Below are 21,537 nucleotides of genomic sequence, written 5' to 3' on the forward strand. Positions count from 1 at the left end.
TTATGTTAGACACAAACAAAATAATTGCAATAAGTAGGCTGAATATCAGGAATATTAATAACTACATTAAGGAAAAATTTGCATTCTTAGTTGACATCGATCTTAATTTCATATATTGATTAACTTGTTGAAGACAAATTTAATGCTAGTGACACTGGCAGAAAAAAGATGATACCTTAGTTCTTCATCTATAAAATTTTTCTTCAGTTTTCATAAGAGGCCCTTTTCTATAGGAACCTTTTTTAGTGTTCCTAAATACTTAGAGAATCACAATATGAGGCTAATGCTTCATATAGGGAAGTGATTTGGTTTATAGCTTATATTGAAGCACGTTAAAGAAATTTGCTGAGAGACTAATCTACCATTGACAAATAGTCTCCTGCAAAACACACCCTTATAAAATCAAGAAGCTTCTGAGTAATGAAACTGCACATCCCGTATATATCATCTTTAAAAGTTTTTGGCTTCTTATGCTGTGTATGAAAAACCAGCGTTTTTCTTTTTCTTTTGGTGTACAATGTTGTTTTGCCTAGCAAGAAGTATGACCTTTAAATTTATTTTAAATACTTACAGAATTGCAAATCTCTTTTCCACTTTCAATGCATGACTGACTATATTGGACTCTATAGTATTTGTGTCACTATGTGGAATAAAATGTTGATTGTGTGTGTTTACTCATTCAGTGATAAATTATACTGTGTGCATATCATATATATGCATATTCGTTCTGCCTATATGTCAGCAAATGTAAAATTTAAAACTACTAAAGCAAAATTTCCCTAGGTCAGCTTTCTATATGACATATCTTTTCTTAGGCTAATGGTATATCTTAGGAAAAGATCTATTTTAAAAATAATTTAGAACTTGCATTTGCTGTCATTTTAGATCAAGGCAGTTGTACATCAGTTACAGGGAGGGGGAGTCAGAAAAGATGTTAATCTGTCTAGGTGAACTGTGAGCTGATTGTCTCCTCAGCATATTTAACATAGTTGTGTATCTGTCTACCTAAGTCTTTCAAAAAACTAGCAGTTGTGTAGAAGAAAGCAGTGTCTGTCATTACCTACACTAAAGCTGCCTTTGCTATCTCAAGTTGTAATATGAATAAAATTGTTTATTTTAAACTTGTACATTATCTTCCCTTACCAGTAATTCGTCTGGTATTTGAATGTCCCTGAATAGGGAAGAATAGTTCAATGACCAGATAAAAGGCAGATGCAGAGTCACTGTTTAATGCTTCTCTTTGTACAAACAAGGGATTTCTGCTGATGATTAAGGACTGACCTGCCTATCTGAGATAACCCATTTGAAAATTTTCCTTCTCTCTTTGATGTTTCTCCTTAAGAGTGTTCTCACTTGGAGAATATGTACTCCAAGAAACACAATGCTCCAATCTTGTATCTATTTTTTTTCTAAGAAAAGCCCAAAGCAGTACCTGTAGGTTAAGATAAAATATCATAAGAATTGTAGCTATGCTACCTTTTAGGTATGCAGCACTAGTCCTCTGTTGTATTTTGAAATTGTGGGTTCTTTGAGGAAGGAAGTTTTTCCTGTGGAAGGTTGGTCACCAGATCCTTGTAAATGTTCCTAGATCCTGAATAGCAGTGGGGTTTTTTCTGGTAGGAGTTAATGCTTAATATTTTAATTTAATTAGTTCTCTTACAAATGTCTCAAGCAGAAGGAGAAAATGTGCTGATGGAATTTTCATTAAATGCTTTGACTGTAAGGCTATGAACTTGAACTCGATGGGTTATATTCTCATTAAGTCTGTTTCTACAATCTAAATTTGAGATTTCTTTTTCCTAAACTCCTTAGCATCTCTGGCTTCAGATGGATTCCAAGTATCCATTGAACATAAATGACATTGCATATATTGGGCTTCCAGATTGTACAAGTATGTCTTTCCCATGCAGATTTTATTCCAGCACCTTCTGAATAGACACATTTAGAATTAGATCTTCAAATCCTACTTTTTTTTTAATCTGGCTGACAACTTTGTCTAGAGTTGTGTAGAGACACATGACAGCTTGTGTGGCTGTGTTAAAATAGCATTTGTTTTACTGTGTAACTAACAAATGGAAAATAGAGTGTAGTTTAAAGCATTTTATTGCTGTTAAAAAAATGTTTGTCCAAACGTTTGTATTTCAGAAATCTACTGTTCTCTTCTATGGTTTTGCCTCTGCTGGAATGATGATAACTTTTTTCCTGTTGATTCAAACATGTCCTTGGACATACTATATATACTGTCTCTTGCCAGTGCCAGTATGGTATGCAGTTGTGAAAGAGTAAGTAAAGACTGGAATTTATTACTACTGTTTTATAAGACCAAGTCTTGACTTCCTTTTTGTAGAGAATTAAATTTTTTCCCATAAATTTGGGAGAAAACTTCATTAAGTGCTTCCTGAGACATTCCAAAGGACTCTGGTTTATATTTCAGTTGACATAATGAGTAGTGTCCAAGCTGACTGATACAGTTGCCAATTCTAGAACATAGCTTATTTATTTTTGCTAATAGAAAAGATATTTCCATGAAAACATAATTTTAGTACTGTTACAAAAGAGTGCTAAAATCTTTGCAAATACCTGCAGCAGCTGCCTTATTTTGCAAAATGATCCTGCAAAGTGTCAAGTCTGTGGAACACCAGCTACTTTTGGAAGCCTAGCGTGTGCTAGTCATGTTGAGGAATGTGCTCCCATATTGAAATATATTTGTCTTGTTTGGGTCTCCTTTTACTCCAGGCCCAAAAATGCTTGTTATCTTCAGATTCCTTTTACTTTCTTGATCTACTGGCAATTTGTAGATACCAACTCAGTGTTATTCAGAGAAAATGAGACCAACTGCAGTTAGATAATGAGCTGTCTCATAAAGCACAGGAAAAGCTAACAAGGAAGGTTTTTCTCTCTCTAAAGCTTCTGAATGTTTCATCAGTTATGACAGACATTAAGCACAACATAACCAAAAATATTCATGTACTCAGAGTCAGTTTGGGTAGTGAATAATCTGAAGCTTGTCCAAACACTGGCAAAGATGTGCCAAATATGGGAGGAAAAAAGCTGGAGGGTTTTATAGTAGATTTTCCATCAACTAAAACTGGACAGGAGCATCTGGCCATCAACCATGGGGTCTAGCCAGGACCAGCAATACCTCTAATGCTTTTTGTGCTCTGACCCCATTATTGCCCTGAAAAGGTAAGATGCTACACTATTTCTGTTTTTTTTTAATGAATCTTCTCTTGTTCTATCATTTTGAAAAGAATTCCTGTCATTCAAGACCTTGCCACAAATGTTTTGTTGCTTCATCGTGGTCAATTGGCAGGATTCCTCTTGGTTTGTATACTGGGAATTGAAATACTAGTAAGTATTTTATCCTTATATATCAACAGGGTATCTAATTTCTTGTATTCTTCCTCTTTGAGGAATTAATGTGTTTGATTTTCAGTCCTCTCTTGGATTTTTTTTAATTAGGTCTTCAGCTTTTTCTACCGCTCTGCGCTTACTGTGGGCCTTCTTATCTTTGGTGGCTGGCCAGTGATCACACAGCTGTGGATTCAAGCTAAGGTATTACATTGCTTTGGTGAACAGCTGGATTGAATCCTTAGGATGTTGGGAGTGCTTTGGAATGCTGCTTTAGATTCTTGTTCAGTTATGCTCTTTTTCTGATCTGTCCTAAGTTGCGTGTAGCAAAGCAAGGGAATTTAAGGTGATCTGAATGGATCTGTTATACAGCAGAAGTAATAAGAGTTGCTTCAGAGTTTTGAGGTATCTGTTTTGAGGTATCTGAGGTATCTATATTTAGTTGAGGTATCTGAGGTATCTATATTTAGCTATCAGTTTTCTGTTGTTGATGACTAAGAAATGCTTGACTCAATCATATGAAATGCACATCATTTATCAAATTGTTGCAGTGACTATGCTGTTTATGTGTATGATTGGTGAAAGTGTCACCCTTTAACTAATATGATAATTTATTAGAAAAAAATATTGAAGATAATGGAAAAGCAATTGTCAACTTGTTATTGTCTGCAATTAGCTGGGACACACTGTTCCTCAGAGGCAGCTTTCTGTGTTGTTTTCCTAGGAAAAAACCTCCACCTTCATGAAGTGGCATGGTATTAAATTGAAGAGATGTTTCTACTGTTCATTGCTTCCAATATCTCTTATTTCAGGGGATACCTAAAACCTAGGGTTCTGGAATGGAGAAAAGGAGTCAAATTGCTAAGTCTTGGTCTCCAAAAACTGCCAAGATGGAGGCTTGTATTTGTTTAATTTACAGTTTTTTGTTCTAGTTGAATAATCAAGTAACTTGTCTTAAAGCTGGATATGCACAGATGATGTTTTGTAGTGTGAAATTTCCTTTCAGGAATATGAATTTTACTTGAACTTGAAAAATTTACATGTCACAGCTCTTAATGTTTTTAGTTATATAAAACACTTGGGATAGGTTGGTTTTTTTCATCCAGCAAAGAGTTTCAGGAACTGCTTAGTTGATTATGGTGGCTAAATCAGATAGATTTAGCCACCTGGCACATAGATGCAAAGACTGGATCATGTTACTGTATTCTCTCTCAATGCTGATGAATTAACTGCTGTATCCTTCTGAGGTATTAGTTTTATGCCTTCCTTCTAGAAGGCCACTTGTCAGATTTCTGGTGCCTGCAATGTGTGAAGGCCACACTTTGAGGAAGTGCTTATAAGTGTAAACTTGACTTTAATTATCATTGTGTTTGATAGGATTTTGACAGCTTCATAAATGAAATTCTTTTCTGTATTAAATTGAAGTTTTGTAATACCGATGACCCCATGGTCTCTTTGGTTTTTTGGTTTTTTTTTTTTTTTTTTTTAGCTAATTTTACTCCTTGGTGATGCGGGGTCTTTGCTTATGGGAGATGCTAGTAGCTGTTAGCAGTGCACTGAAATATTTTTTTATGAGTAGACAATTGTCTGTCCACATGATCTCCTTCTTCTTCTAGACAAAAGCATTGATCTGGACTCTCCTGTGTGTGCTCCTGGCAATATTTCCATTAATGCCTGTTGTAGGAAGAGAACCAAACATTCCTCTGGTGTAAGAATCTCATCTTGTTCTTTAAATTTTTTATTCCCTCTTTGATTCAAAATTTAGGCTGCCTTTTGGTATTTTTGGTGAATTGCATTACTGAAAGCTGGCTGAGACAGGAGTTGAAATTCAGAGTTTATATAACATGATTATAGAGACCCCAGTTATTCACTAATGAGAATTTGTCTTTGAATAGCACTCTTTACCTAATGAGATATTCAGGGAAATGGAACAAACAGGGTAGGCAGAGCTCTCTTCTTCCTCTGTGTTTCCTGTGTCTCTTCTTTTTCCACTTCTGCTTCTCTATCCTGAGTCTTCTTTTCTGGTATTGCTTGTCTGATTTTCTACAGTTTTTGTTTTTTATTGTTTTTCTAGTACATCTTTATCTGTCCCTCTCCTCTTGTGAGTTACTCTTTGGTCATAGGAGCATTCTCTCATATCTGGATGCAATCCAGGTGGTTGGCCTGAAGGGTTAGGCTTGTGGTCTCTTTGTAGTTACTGCAGAAAAAGTGGATTTACCCTAGGCTGCAATGGCTCCTGCTGGCTGGTAGAAGATGTCATGCCTCAGCAGAGACAGGGTCCCTAGTCCTCAGTGAAATATGGGATTTAAGCAGCAATATGTGATTGCAGGTAGTAGAATTATGAGCCCAGATATTTCCAAGAATGTTGACGTTTTCCCTCAATATTTTCTACTGTGTTTTAAATCTATCTTTGAAAACCCTTCTTGGTCTCATTCCTTGGCACATGAGAAATATTCAGCACACATTTTCTTTGACTGTGTTACAGCCTCTCAGCTGTATATACATGTATATGTATTTCTGCTAGTCCAAACTGAGGTTTTTCTATTCTTTAGAACATAGCTTAGAAATCAAAATGGAATTAAATGACTTGACACCTCTGTATATTCACCTTGCACAGGATGTACATCTTTCTGTTTATTCTTCTTATACAACATTGTACCTCTGAAACTTTTCAAGGGGGTTTTGAAGCTGGAATGGTTTGAAGCAGCAATTAAAAATAATTTTGACACTTCAGGATATTGCAGATAAGTTGATACTAGGGGAGAAATCAAAAAGCCAGTGAGAAATAGGTGTTTCTGTTCTTGGGCAGTGGTACTGTCAAGTCAGGGCTTTTTAGTACATTAATGAAACTTGTATGGTAGGAGCAGGGAGCTCCTGAGTCAGCTCAGTCATAGAAAGAAAACATGGGGATGAAAGCAGGGCTAGATAATGCAAGAGGAACCTGGAGGCACTGAATATTCAGGAGAGATTAGGAAACCCAAAATGCTCCTGGGGTTGAATCTGGTGTGGGATGTCAAGTGCAACAAGACAGTGTACGGTGGCAAAAGAAATTTTTGATGATGTTTTCTGAGATTTTATTGTTCTTTTGTTTGTTTTTGCAGAACAGCAGCTGGTTTGCTGACCATCTTGATATCTTTATTCTCGTTGACATGTCTTTGTAAAAGTGAAAATAAGTACAGAGATAATGAAGATCTGAAAATATATTTTTATCAGGTCAGTTGTTACTTTTCAATAATTCTGAATGTTAGAGTTTTTATGTGCAAATTTTTACTTTCTATTGGAATATGAATCCCAATATTACCAGGTGGACTGTGCCTGGGCCAGTCTGACCCTTGCTGCTGGGCCAAAGGTGGCAGCTGTGGTGCATCACCCCAGAGACACCTTTAGCTTGCTGGTGGTTGCAGCTGGGCAGCTGAGCAAGTCCAGGCTTGTTAGGAACTCAGTTTCCCTCAGGAAGAAGGCTTCAGGCGAATGGTGAGGAGGAAAAGGAGATGGATTCTGCTGGAGGGTTTAATATCCAGAGCTTTATTCCATGGTCACGCAGGTCTGAATCTTGGCAACAGCTCCAACAGAATGGTGACTGCATAGCCTGATTCATCTTTTAAGCTACCGGGGGAGGGGGAGGGAAGGGGCAGGTGAGCCACCAACCAGGTGGGAGGGGCGGGGTCTCAGGAGAGGATGACACCTAGACAGACCAATGACCTCTGGGCCTGAGGGGCATCCTTTGAAAGTGACCAACCACATGACGCCTTGCTGGAATGTTACAACTGATTGACAGCCCAGGAGGGGGCGAGGGGGGGAAGGGGAAGAGGGGTATTGGCACACCTGGGGAAGGGACCCAGAAGTTTAAAACAGGCTATTACAGCACACTGCAACACTTTCCTTCTAAGAACATATTTCTACCAAGGCCACAATTTTCAAGAAAAAAAAGATTGTTCCTAAGAGTTTTCTCCTTGGCTATTTCAAGAGGACCATGTGCACATACTTAAATATCATCATGCTATGTTCCCAAAAGCCCATTCTGTCCATAATTATATTGCTTGATATATCAATGTGCATATAGATTTTGATGCTCTGCTTGGAGAGTTTGACCTGCCTTTAGTCTGTGTATATCACTTGCAGTGACCTTTGCAGTAGTTGCATATGCACACTTGGGCTTGCTGGTTTGGGGGGCTGACCTAGTTCTAGTTTCTGTCTGTAGAAGAACAATGTGAGATTGATATTGAGGTGGTTTTCTGTTGGTTAAGTTTTCTTTCAGGTGCATTATATCTTTGTGAAATAGGTAGGTTTTTTTCATGCTTGGAGCTAATTAAGTTCTAGCGAGCTTTAAGATTCTAATAATACCTTGCATGCCTGCTGTCCTCTTTTCTGTTTTTTTTTATCTCAACCTATTACAAGATAATAGTTTTATTTCAGGACCAGCCTTATCTGTTATGATTTAAGTGTGTGCTGGAGTTTCTTGCTGAGCAAAGCAATGCACTCATTATATCAGTGATTTAGGTATGGAGCTCAGATTGGTTGAAAGGAGGAAGGGAAAGAGTAATGAATGCTTAAAGTGGCTTTAGCAGCTTAGCATGAATGCATGTCAAATATGGTGTGATGTCTCTTAATTTTTTCAGCCTACATGCGGAAAAGAGATGTCAGTTCCTTTCCTAAGCATTTAAAACATAAATTTCCAGTATACACTCAGCAATGGATTTCTTGCTGGAATGCCTGAAAAAAGCTTACTCAGGGTGGGGGAGTGAGGGAGCAGCCCAGTAGGCGGCTGGCCAACCTCAACTCACCACACAACTGCTGCAGCATCTCATGATGATGAAGAAATTGGTTTATAGTAAAAAAGTAATGCCAGACTATTCTTGAGCAAACGTAGAGAATCAGGAAATTCACTCAGAGTGATACTTAATTAGAGGAAAATGTTCTGCCAGCTTATTCCTGAAGTAATGTCTTCATTTTCCTCCCAACTTTTAAGATCATCATAAAGTTCCTCAAATTGCCTCTTAATCAGAAGATATTTTACAGTAGTGACATTTAATTACTAGTCTCTATTAGACTTTTGTTTCAGTACCTTAATTGAGAATGGAAAATATGGGATCCACCATTCACATTTCATGTAAGGAAAGGATTGGGAGGTGAGATTATTCAGATGTAGAGGGATAAAAGGACATTACAGAGGTATTCTATGTGTTTCTAAATAAATATCCTGTTTTGAGGTTAGGTTGCATTTAGTTGCTTTGAAATGTACAGGAATACAAAAGGAAAATGCTTGTCAGAATACTGGTATTTCTAGTCAATGAAATTCCCTAATTCTACTTTTATATTTTCCTTTGAGTTGGACTTTTCAGTGGGAATAAGAAGGGGTAATCTTCAAAAATGCTCATTTTGAGATCCTGAATTTTGATTACAGCTCCCAGGCAGTTTTAAAGGTGAGATGAATCCCCTAGTCAGGGGAAAATAAATACTTATTTTGCTGTGACAAATGGTGATCAGGCCACTGGCATTCTAATAGATAAGCACACTCAATCAGATTCCTCCTCTGCATCTGACAAGGGATTTCTTAAAAGTAGATTTTGCAAGTTCCCCCTAAGCGGTGTTTGGAGGCAGTCATCAAAGGTTATGCTTTCCTCTGATAACGCTGTTACTTAATGTTTGGAGTCACTGATGAATTAAACCTAAGCCAACCTCAACGATCGTTTGATTCTCTGATCTCTGAGAGGTCATTAAGGCTTCAGTAATGATGAAACCAAGAGTCATTCATAATCCATCAGCTAGACTGCTGCAGTGCTTACTGTATAACTTAATTTTTGCTGGAAAGAGCACCGCCTTCTCTTTGCCATCCGTTTCATAGATGGTGTCCAGTTTCTGCCACACCACTGAAAATTTGCTGTTTTGATGGGTTGATAATGTTGAACCAAGTTATTATTCCTAGGATGCTTGGACTTCATGTGTGTCCAAGATGGTCAGTTGATTAGTTTCCTCCTCTTAATTAGAATTATAGAATAATTTTGGTTGGAAAAGACTTGTAAGATCAAGTCCAACCATTAACCTAACACTGCCAAGATCACCATTAAACCATGTTCCTAAGAGCAACATCTTCATGCTGTTTAAAATAGAAGCGAACAGTAGGAATCCATGTCATTCTGGTGGAAGCAGGGGACAGGAAGGGTGTTTTCAACCAGCCTGTGCCCAGCTGATGATGCTGGTTCTCCTGCCATTCTCCCTATGGGTCCTTAAGATGTTTGATGCTTAGGAGAGCTCCCAGCCAGAGCAGCTGGCAGTGTTGGGACTTGAGGTGTCACCCTTGGTTTCTTCTTTGTAGCAGTATGACCTGCAGGTATGGGTATCTGAGACCTGCTCCTAAGTTGTTCAGGAATTGTCTCTGAACATCAGACAGGATTGTGAAGGATGAAGGGAGACAGATTCTTAGCTTAGCTCAGTTTGCCTCTCCAAGTTACTTCTGCTCAGTTCCACCTCAGTCCTGGAGGTGTTGGTGAAAGCCAAGACCAGTTTGAGCTTTACTTAAAATGTCAACACAGTTTCTCAAAAGCACCTGCTGAGCCCTTCCCTGGACACTGGCATAGATTTAGCAGCAGTTCCTTGTGCTTATTAATGTTCCCAGGCCATCACAAGTCTTCCAAGGCACAGGATATATTACAGAGGGTGAGACAAAGTCAGTGCAAAGTGACTTCACCAGTGTCTAGGGGATATCGGAGGAATTACCAGAGCTCATGACACCAAACAGAACTTGATAAGATATGTCAAAGGGCCTGAATACAGCAAAAGTGTCCAAAATAAACATCAGAAGTCTAAAATTCCGAGCTTTTGGATGCCTAATGTTTTGCCCTTGTTTATTGATGTCACAAGGTACATGTTCTTGTGGCTTGGAATGAAATAGAAGCAGCAGATACTGAGCTCCTGTGAAACTTGTCAAAAAAGAATGCTGGTGCTAAATGTATCGTCTGGGCTGATCCCAGTAGGTATCACTGCAGTCTAGCAGGGAAATAGCAGCTATTCATATGGTACAAAGTGATGGATGTGCATGGTGTAGTTGCCTGCACTAAAAAGCCACGACTGCAATTAGATCTGGTAATGCAGTTTTAAAGCACGTGTTTGCAAAGTACTGTGCATGCTTGATTTGCCTTTTAGTGGAACTGCAGAGTTGTGAATAAATAGCAGTAATTGAGAACTTGGCTCAAGCATTTCCTTGGATAATTGTCACCTTTCAAAAATAACTGACTCATGGGGTAATTTTCAAAAGGCTCTTTGCACGTACTTGATGACTGAATGGTGTCTCTTGAATTAGTCAAAGAAAAAACCTCTCCAGCTTTTCTACTACTGCAAGGCTGAGGGCTCTGCTTGAGGTGGTTCAGTGGATTCAGTTGGGGGGCAAAAAACCCAGCAGCTTCTTTCCATCTCATAAAAGCCACCTCCAAGTAGTTCTGCTGCTGCTTCTCTTCTTCCAGAAACCTTCCCCTTCTCCCTGCACCTGATTCTGCAGCAAAGCCAAGGGCTCTGCTTGTTCTTTGTGGCTGCTGTTTGAGGAGAGGTGCCCCTTGAAGGACTGGGGGCATGTGTTTTCTGTGGTTTGCAGGAGTGTTTAAATAGTTACTGTTGACAAAGAGCAGAGCATATCAAATCAGTAGTCCAGGTCACTTGTGGATACTATTCTAAAAGAGCACAAATAAATAACAAGAATGCTAATAAAAAGTAATCTAGATGAAGTTTTAAAAAGCCAGTAATTGTAAGTTATAAAAAGTTATAAATTTTGACACTCTTTGTTTTCCTGTTCTTATGATGATTCAGATGAGATGTTTATGCAACTCTAAAGCATATCTATGTATTTAGGATGGAATGGCAGAGATCCATACATTAATTTTGTGTTGTTTTGCCCGATTTCTTCTTTCTAGATGTTCAGTGTTGCACTTTCGACATATGTTGTGGGCAGTACCCATAACAGTCTTAAGATCAAACAGGGATTACCTGTAATGAATCAAATTATTAGCTGGATGACACTAGGTAAGAAAATCTTCCCTCTCAAACTTCTATGCTGGCAGTTTGTGGAGTCTGGGACTGGGTGGGGGATGATGTCACTTTTTCATTAACAACTTCTTTTCCTTTATCTGACTGCTGGTAGTTCTTCTGTATGTTTGCTTTCCTAAGTGAGTTTTTTTGAGATATGTGTTAGTCTTCTAAAATATTATTACTTTGTAAGTTTGTGATAAAGTGCAAATACCTTTGATTTACAAATAGCTTTATCTTTTGAGTGTTCTGAGTATTTTGAAGACCTCTTTTGGGGATATAATGGCATAAATTCCCTTTTTGTTTCTCTTGGAGCTGGATATGGGTGATCTGAGATGTTCTGCCATCAATCCAGTTGAACACAGGGAGATGACCAAAGGTTGTTGCTGTAATTCAATGTAAACTTGAAGCTGCAGCGGATGGCAGTGACTCATGTGGAAGTAATTTTGAGAGCTGCTTTGCAAAATACCTGTGAAATAATGATGATAGTGTATGTTTGATATCTGATAGTATCTAATTATTAAAGAAAAAAAACAATTTGTAAGTCTATGAATTTTTCACCACTCAAAAATCTTAGTGTTATTAAACAGCAAATGGAATTGTTACTGGACTTCTGGAATACAGTGAAGCAATACCTTTCATATTTCAGTTATAAAGTAATTTCTATAGGGCTCCATTAGAAAATGTTAAGCATTGTTTATTCCTGAGTGATCTGAAATGTGGGATTTGTTTTAGAATTAAACATATTCCATATAACGTTGGATAGCAGCTTTTTGCTACAACTCAAAATTAGGAATTTAAACATAGCTCAATGGAAGAACTGTGGCCCATGCTACCTACTTGCTCGTTGTCTTGCACATTCCTGTGCTGGTGACATTGTTTTAACTTAACCAGATCAGTGTCAGTTTTAGCAATCCTGCTTCTGTTTGAGCAAATGGATTCAAGATTAAGTTCAGTGATTGTGATCAGTGTGTGTGAGCAATGCTTTCTTAGTAATGTATTTTTCTTTGGAGCTTTTTCCTTTCCATCATGCTCCCCTAACTCTTTGTAGCCTGCTAAAGCTAAATGGGGATCTCTGTGTGGATGAATTTCTTGCAGTTGTAAAGTCAATGAAATCGATGAAGTCCTGCTTGGCTTACTGGAGCAGGAGTTGAGTGTAAAGGTTATATTTCTCTCCTGTGTAAGGATGAAAGAGAAACATTTTTCATCTAAGAGATGATTCAGGCAGTCAAAGAGGTTTAGAGTTATGAGGAAAAAGTATATTAGAAATTCTCTTTGTTGTGGGTGATGATAAAAATAAAGCTAAGGGTGAAGTAAACTGTAGGTAGTCAAAATATCTACTAGCTGCCACAGTAGTAGTGAATATTTTAGCAAAGTCTTTCAGACTGGAAGTAATCATTCTAAGTGAATATGATATACAAGATAGGAGCTTTGTGTACTTGCTGAAATTGCTTTCCATAATTAAACACAGAAATAAGCAGGTAAAACACTAAGGCATCCAACATGTCCTCAATAGTCCTGTTGGAGAGAAAGGACTTGTCATTGCTATACCCACAACTAGCACCTGCCTTGTTGCCAGGGTGTACCACAAATCGGATACCATAAGAGTTAAAGTACCAAACTCTATTGTAGCTTTTTCAGTTGGTGGGATTAGAGGTGGTCCAACTCCTCTTTGTCTTTTCGCATAGTTGTGGAAGAATGGCACTGTTACTGAACTCTTTTTGCATCTCTGTGTGTTTATAGAACTAGAAACACACAGTTAACAGTATTTGTTCATAATAATACTGTTTTATTATTGTGTCAGAAAAATATTCCTACTTCAGAAGTTTTCTAGGGAATTTTTCCCCTTCTCAGCTGTTTATCTTGATTAATATGAAGCCTAACTCTTAAAATTTTAACTTTGACCTTCTTTTTTCTTTTTTTTTTTCTTTTTTTGAGAAAGACTGCTGTTTGAGGAACCAGGCAAATGAATTAGTGATGGCTGGGTTCCTGCAGGCCTGTGTCCAAGTGGCTTTAGCTGTAACACTGGATGGTTCATACAGTGTACTTAACTGCAACCATAGAGGCAAAACCAGGGGGTGTAACATTAATTCTGGTGCTTCCCATGTTCTTCAGAACCTTCTTAATATTAGCAGACAGTTCTAAATGAATGTATATTATGTCTTAAAATTTTCATTTGCAGGAATTTAGCATAGCAACTTGCTAAATTTTGAGGAAATTGGTGTCACAACTGTGTGCAGGGGTCATATACAGAGGTTTGTGTAGGTCAGGCAGAAACCTACAGGTCTTTTTATGATTAGTATCTGATATATTGCATCAGAGATGGAAGAGAAAGACTGATAATCACCTACTAGCCACTCATCTATTCTCATCTATGATTGCACTCAGAGTGCTACACATCTGATATGTTCAGTGTCATTCACAGAGGCCAGTTGTCATGCTGAATTTTATTTCCAACTGTTCTGACTTTCAGTGAGGTCCCTGGAGTTCCTCCTTGAATTGGGCCTTTTTGGGGCCCCTTGAAGTCACTTATTCTGTAGTTGTAGCACTGGCCAAGGCTGAAAGCTGGGAAATAAAACATACTGATCCACAGGACTTAGAAACCTCCTCACCTCTTTCATTGATATGTTCACTATAGGTACTAATGGATACAATGATGATAATCACAAGGGACTACTTTCCATATCTTTTGTGTTCCTTGGAGTGATTATTAATTTTGACTTACTGTTGATGCAACCTTTGAATGATTTAGTAATGTCAAGTTCCTATACTGCAATGAAGAATCCCATGAATATTATTTGTCAGCATACTTTTTTATAAACATCGTTTTGATATTTAAAAAAACTGGTATAAAGATTACATCACAGCAGTGCTTGTCCTTCTCCTTTTCCCTTCTTCACGCGCTGGCCACCTTTCCTGTTTTTCTGCCTCTTTACTCACTGTTGCAGAAGCCCAGTTCCTAATCTAATTGCAAAAGAGAGAAGGCCAGGTCAAATGGGGCTCTGAGCAATCTGGTCCTAGTGGAAGGTGTCCCTGCCCATGGCAGGGGGTCTGGAACTAGGTGATATTTAGGGTTCCTTCCAACCCAAGCCTTTCTATGGCTCTAATCCAATGGAGCAGTGGCTTTGTCTCTGCAGTTTTTGAGCTGCCAGAGGTCCTCAGGGCCTTGATAATTGGTCAGAGCGGTATTAAATAGTCAAGTTTGATTGGATTCGAGGGTAGTGCTTCTGCATCATCTTAAAAACTTATTAACATCAGTTCATGAGAAGTTATAAAGGCTGTGACATGGAAAGACGGGGAATTAAAATCATACAGAACTGAAACTACTTTTGATGAATGTGAAAATTTCCAAATATTGTATTTTCTGTAGCAAAAGTAACTTTTGAAAATAGAGGGTCATATATGATCTGTATTGAATTGCTGTACATAATATGTCAAGATTGGAGGATACCTTGTTACTGAGGATGAAGTGTTTTGCACATTGTGACTGATGGATCTCTTCTTATTATTGCAGTTTTTTCCCCAGTGTTGCCGCTACTGAGCCCCACATTTCTCTTTGAGAGACAGTTCAGCATATTGCTCTCCCTGATGTCCACCTACCTGCTCCTCAGCACAGGGTACTTCGTTCTTACATTATTTCAGTTGGTTTTACTCATGAAAATCCAGGACTGTATGTGAAACTGCTTCATCTCATGCACATTTCTGTTAAAGGAGTAACATGTGCTTCCAGCATTTATCTCCTTGTTTAGTTTACTAATTAAAATTTCAGGGGAGCTTTCATATTCTTCCTTGTATTAAACACAGTTTGTTGACATTCCTTTCAACTAGACAAGGCAGTGGCTAGAAGGGTGTGTATTCAAACAATATTGCACCAAAATAAGAAAGTCTGGTTTAGTTTATGCCTTTTGTTGTTTTGATGTGTGCTTTTCTGCTCACAAACAAAAGGGAATAGCATCTCTCCCAGCTGCTCAGCACTGGTGTCTAGTTATGGCTTAAATGATGTGTGCCAGGAAACAGGTAGTCCTAAAATGAGGGAAAATTGCATTCTGAGAGATTTTTGTGGAAGTAATTTTTTTTTTCAAAGGGATGTTGTTACCCATAAAGACTAGACCTTGTCTTTTTTTTGGATAAAAGTCAATTCCTCTGCTGTTTTAAATGAAGAAAACACTATGCCAGCCAGCCCTTTCTTTTTTCTCAGACTTGGTAGCTCTTAAGAGCATAATTAATGGGGAGTATAGGAACTGTTCTTTCCGCCTCCCCTCCCACTTATCCTCTGGATTTAATTACACTGGAAAATTAAGTGGAATAAAACATCTTGCAGCAGACATTTTCTAATAGCTGCCTCCTGTGGATACTCTCATTTTAGTTGAAGCATCTCCTTTTTTTTTTTTTTCTCTCTCCAGTCTTCTGCCTCCCCTTCCTCCCACTTCCCCATTAAGATTTTGATCCTAATGTTACTCTTGACTGCACATACATTCTTACACTCAACCTTCTTAGCCTGTGCTGGCTACTGTATAAAGCAGGAATGTTGTTCTCTCTGAGGCTGGCAATCTCCCTCTTTGTATTTTAGCCCTGCACCAGACCACGTAAATGCTGCCTTCCTACAATGTTCAAATAGATGAAAAAATTTTGGAGCGATTCTTAAAAGAGAAAACAAAACCCAAGGCACTGGTGCCAAAAGTGTCCAGTGTTTCTCTCCTCAGTGCACTCTTCTATCATGTACTGATAACCCAGTACATTGCCTGGGGAATTGCAGCACCTCTCTAGGTGGGGTTAAGTGGAAACACTGAAGCCAGCCCAAGAGCTTGGCTGCATGCAACCACTTGTCACCAACTCTGTCGAAGGCATTTCCTCTGAAGGCAAGTGTAGAACATTATAAGGGCTGTAGTGTTTCTATTGCTGACAGCATAACTGTTTCATCTTCATGTTTAGCTGCCTGTGGTTCTGATAATTAAAGTGGAAATGTCTATTCAAAAGTTTTTGTTCCAGTTTGAAATTGCTTTGTAGCCAACAGAAACAATACCAAGATCAACTGCAGTGATTTCCTTATTTTTTTGACAGATATTTGTCTAAGAAGGAAAAAATAAAAAGGGAAACATTTACAGTCTTATCAGTATTACGGTTCTATCCTGAAAGAAAAAAACCTGGGAGGTACCATGAAGTGCATCTGGAGAAACTAAATGCTATCCAGTTTCAGTTTACACCCTTATGTTATCTGGGAGTATTGATCTCTCACATAAATACATTCATAGTTTGGAATTTGAGTGCTGTAGGAGCCAGAAGTACCCAGAGATTGGGAGTGTAGCTAGAACAGCTTCGTGGCCATGGTGTGTGACTTGATGCTGCTGTTGTGAAGGATTGGAGTACAGTGAAGAAAAGAGCATTTCACTGAAGTGAGATGTAGTGCTCTGTTTATTGTACAGATGTGTTTTTCCTTAGAACAAAACTGAGATCACCATAATCAGTTTGTGTGATAAGTCCTAAAGAAATACAGTCTCTAGCTGCTGTTTAAGTTGAACTGTAACCCCTCCATTCCAAGTGGCTCTCAGTGAGAAATGTTCCATTTTGCAGAAAATTAATGTCAAACAGGTTTTTTGCTGTTTCTTTTAAGTTTTAATTTCTTTAAAATTCCAGTTTTGTTAACATTAAAAAAGGCATTAATCCAACATTGTGGCAGCCATTGAACAAAAAAAAAATGCAAAACATGGCAAAGCTGAAGCAAACTGTTTCTCCTAATTTTGCCATTTAACTACTTTATGGTTTTAAAATTCAACCCACTGTGGTTATTTGGAAATGGGGAAAGAAGGGAAAGAATGCCACTAGATCTTGGCATGTTCTTTGTGTGAAGAAAAAAGCAAAGAAACATTTCAGCATTTGATGTTAATTAGTTGTCAGCAACTGTACTTACTATGATTATTACATTACTTTTCAGATATGAAGCTCTCTTTCCACTGGCACTGTTTGGTTTGATGTTTGTGTGGATAAATATGGAACAAGAAGCACTGCAGCACTATGGTCTTTCACTCAAACCAAAGGTAACAGCTCTTGACAGATATATCAATGTAATTAACAGCTTTAGCTGGGCTTTTTTCAGGATGTTATAAATATTCTGAGTGGTTTTCAGAATGCAACGCTTCATGTTTCTTTTCAGTTTGGGAAGTCAATATTAGCTGTATCAGGAACTAGGAATATGACTTTTTAAGTAAGATTTGTAATTCATGCTATGGAAGATATTGCACATCAGAGCCATTTCTAGAAAAGCAGGAAGACAGTCTGACTTAGTAAAACACAGTGGTATGGTCTGTAGGCCACAGAGCTGTCTCTGTCAAGTGTAGCATAAGGTGCAGTAACTCTTCAGAGGAAGTACAATGTCACTGTACTTTTTTTTGTCTGATCACAGACTCAGGAGTGAGAGGCTGAAATTATTTGATTACTGAAAAGACCTTAGGAGATATTAGCAATCTTAATTTGACTTTGTCCAAGGATGGAAACTTACTTCTGTTTAGACTGACAAGTAACTAGAGGCCAACTTGGAACTAGCTCCTTCTCAGGTTTGCCTGGAGGAGAAAAGGGAGTTTGCAATCAATGCAAATTCTTCACCTTAAAATTTAGTATATTGTCAACAATTTGCAAAGGCCATGCTGTTCACACTGCAACTTAGCGCTCAGGTTAGGTGTGGGGTTGAACCAGCTGGGGCTGTGCTGCTGTTTTGGTCAGATCCCAAGTGCCACTTACAGTGGTTTGGGTCCTTGGAGCCAGGTGGGTGGGTGTGCACCACAGCTCTCCCTGGCTTCTCCCAGATGAGCCCTCCTGGCTACACATGCATGGGAGTGGCCAGAGCCACTTGAAGAGAAGTGCTGGTACCCATCTTTCCTTCCTTTTGCAGCTCATAATAATTAGGTCCTGGAGGTTGAAACCTGAGCCAAGACAGTCACCAGAGTGACCCTGACATTAGCTGTGGTTTTGTGGTGCTCCTACAATGAAGGCAGTTTTGAAATTTGACAGAGTAGGATTTACCAATTCAAGGCTAAAAAACAAAAATAAAACCAGGAATCATTTCTATTTATGCTACCTTATGATAATTTGTGTGATTGTGTTTTGTAGCATCTTAAGCAACAGGGATGGAATCTGAATATCACAATTACAATTAGTGTGATGCCACAATTATGACTGAAGGTGTTTAGCATCTGTGAGATGTATTTTTTCTTCCACTATAAAACCCACTCTAACTTTTGTATCTTGTTACAAGGCATCTATGATGCTTGCCTGTCTGCTGTTAGTCTGGTGTTCTGTTCATTGTAAAATAAAATTCTATTAAAGTCGTATTAAACAGTGGTGAACACTTTACTAATCAAATGCAAATGAAAAGAACATAGGTAGGCTGTAATTATGTTTTAAGTTGTCACTCACTGTTTGTCAACTTTTACTTGAACCTTGTGGTTTCAAGTGAAAGGAACAATAATGCTTACCCCAGAAGATATCATCCCTAGAATGCCTGTTAATATATGCTGCAAAGTAAATCATGTATTAGAAAATGCAGCTCAATTCTCTGATGAGAGATTATTTTAAATTAAAATGTTATCAGTCTTGAATGTCTATTACTTGATTTTTTTTTCCCAATGTAAAGGAGTTCACTGACCTCTTAAATTCCATGAAGATAATTCCTCTTCAAGTCAAGTGATATTGTGCTGAGGACTGAGTAAAGGAGATGGAGAGTATTTTACTATTTTCACTCACAAAATAATTCAAATAAGGATAATTGCAGTCTTTTATTTCTGAGGATCTTTATCCATATGCTCATGTGAGCAGTGGAAGTGTATGTGTGTAGAAGGAATATTTCTGATGAAAAAAGATGGTTATAAGTCTAAGGCATAGAAGTTCATTTGTAGTGTAGATAACAGCAGAAGCTTCACTGTTCATTTGATCATCTCACTTGTACAGTCTTTCTGGCAGATTCATTAATTCATTAAAGTATAATGAAAACATGGGAAATGTTTGCAGTCCTTATTATAATACTCTAATAACAGGCAATAGGGAAGTAGGTTTCTTTCTCATTCATCTCAGTAAAAATACAGTGGCTCTGTCAAAGTCCATTAGTTCATATTTGGTGTTGATTCCTTCTGCTGTCTTTCCAGCTTGCTGTTTTCAACTTCACCTGTACTATGGATATAACTCAGTTCCGACAGCTCCACCTGGATGATGTCCGGAGGTCCTTCTTCTTTGTATCCTTTGCTTGGTTGCTGCACTCCAGGGCAAAAAAGGGGTTTGTTTCAAAAGGACCTGCAGTCAAAATTGGTAGCCTGGCACTCACTGAGAACAGGAGCTGGTAAGGGTGATTTGACTCATATCGCACAAAAGGCGATGGTCTTGTACATTATGCTTTTTATCAAGTAGTTAAAAATGCAGTTTTAGAATCTGTCTCTTTGCCCACTTATGGCCATTGCAGCTAGGTAAACTTTCTTCTGAGGAGTTCTCTTTTCAATTTGGTTTTGTTTGACTTCATTTTAGCTGGAGGGAATTTGCTCACCTTCACAAATCAGTTGAAATGGGTGATATTATTCTCATTTTTAGAGTGCGGCAGTGTGTTAGGAAGCAGATGTTAGGTAGTAGGCAGATGAAGCAAGAAGGAAAGTTCCTGCAGGCTCATAGTGAAATATGTTCCCAGAATCTGGCCTAGAATTATTTATATCTTAAGTGATTTCTACAGTTAGAGATTATATGGTCTTATGAGGGAAGAGCTGTTTGTTCACTAACATAGCAGTTAGTTTGTGTTCCTGTAACTGCTACTGCAGCTGATTTTTTTTAATAATGTACATTGATAGCATTGTCATTTTTCTCTTTCATTGTGGGACTGCAATTAAGTGAGAGCTATTTTGTAGCAAGGACCATTTGATGAGCAAACGGGAGAGAAATTGAGCTAGTCTAGAACACAGGGGGGTTTCATGCAGGTGAGTAACTGTATCTGGGGAGGAAGTTCTCAGTACTGGTTCCTACAAAAACAGCCTTTATAGTTGGTCAGATAACCAGATCTGAGAGGGTGAGTCACAGTCACAGAGCCCACACTTTTGGAATTTGGAACTATGCTGTTGGACATTAGGAACGTGCAGCAGAGAAAGTGTAACAGATGCCAATTGAAGAAGGCAGATTAATGCTAAGAAAGAAGGCAGAATTATTTGCGAGGTGTTTGATGTTTGTCTTTGCTTTAGTCTACCTAAAAAGAGCTGAGACCTTGCCATTAATGCATCAATTTCATTTGCTATTTTAACAAAAATATGCTAACTTCAGTAAAACTACTGCTGTCAGTTGATAAATAGTAATAAAAATAAATCAACTAATCCAACTGTATTTTTTAAAGCTCCGGCATAGTACATCTTTAACACTGGAATGTAGCTATGCTGGTTTTGGCTAGAGTTAATTTTCTTCATGGTAGCTCGTGTGAGGCTATGTTTTGCATTTGTGATGACAGCAGTGTTGATAATTCAGTGCTTGCACAGAGTCCAGACCTTTTCTGCTCTTCACACTGCCCCACAAGTGAGCACTTCTTTAAAACGCTTGAATGTGTTTTGCTCAGCTCCTGAAAAAATAACCAATTTTCAGATCTCCTTTGTCTGCTTAAATAAAATATGTCTTTTTTTTAAATTTAGATGCTGTGTAATGTTTAGAAATAGTGGTGGTATTAGAGGAAAAACTTTTTCTGCTAGAGCAGTCATACTGCAGCTACAACCCTGTGAACTGTGTGCCGTAAGGTTGTCCCAAGGCTCCTGTGTCAGGCCCAGTAGCTGCATCTGCTGAGAAATCAGTCTGGTCTTTGAGGAAAAGATTCAGATTGCTCATGCTTAGCATTTTGATTAGACCTATGTGTTACTGGTGTTTTCTTGTTTGTTTTATTGCAGACCTGCTCTTATAAATCTCAACCAGCAGAACTGCACTAGGCTGTTAGACTGCCGTGTTGCTAAACTTGAAATTATGTGATACTCTTGGGAAGCCTGATTTCTTCAGTTATGCTGACCTAATCCTTCCAAAATATTGCATGCAGAATCCCAACTATTCTACTGAACAGTTGGTAACAAATTGTTTATGGAGAGACTTAAATGACCCAGTGCAGGAGCTATAACAGGAGCAAAAGGACCAGAGGGAGCTCTGGCAACAGCAGCCCATCCTCACTGACTT

The 21,537-nt window shown here is 38.3% G+C and overlaps 1 protein-coding gene across 3 annotated transcripts in view; it reads left to right on the plus strand.

The window, feature by feature from the left end:
• Nucleotides 1–21,537, plus strand: part of PIGN (phosphatidylinositol glycan anchor biosynthesis class N) — a 99,474-nt gene that overhangs the window by 63,133 nt on the left and 14,804 nt on the right. For all 3 annotated transcript variants that reach the window (XM_074545006.1, XM_074545007.1, XM_026790196.2), the window contains 9 exons: nt 2,146–2,282; nt 3,252–3,351; nt 3,463–3,555; nt 4,968–5,059; nt 6,453–6,564; nt 11,256–11,364; nt 14,882–14,984; nt 17,300–17,402; nt 19,503–19,589. In XM_074545006.1, coding sequence (XP_074401107.1) covers nt 2,146–2,282; nt 3,252–3,351; nt 3,463–3,555; nt 4,968–5,059; nt 6,453–6,564; nt 11,256–11,364; nt 14,882–14,984; nt 17,300–17,402; nt 19,503–19,589 — 936 coding nt within the window. The remainder of the gene's footprint in view (nt 1–2,145; nt 2,283–3,251; nt 3,352–3,462; nt 3,556–4,967; nt 5,060–6,452; nt 6,565–11,255; nt 11,365–14,881; nt 14,985–17,299; nt 17,403–19,502; nt 19,590–21,537) is intronic.

This window comes from Zonotrichia albicollis, chromosome 1 (genome assembly GCF_047830755.1).
Source record: "Zonotrichia albicollis isolate bZonAlb1 chromosome 1, bZonAlb1.hap1, whole genome shotgun sequence".
In the NCBI taxonomy this organism is placed as follows: Eukaryota; Metazoa; Chordata; class Aves; order Passeriformes; family Passerellidae; genus Zonotrichia; species Zonotrichia albicollis.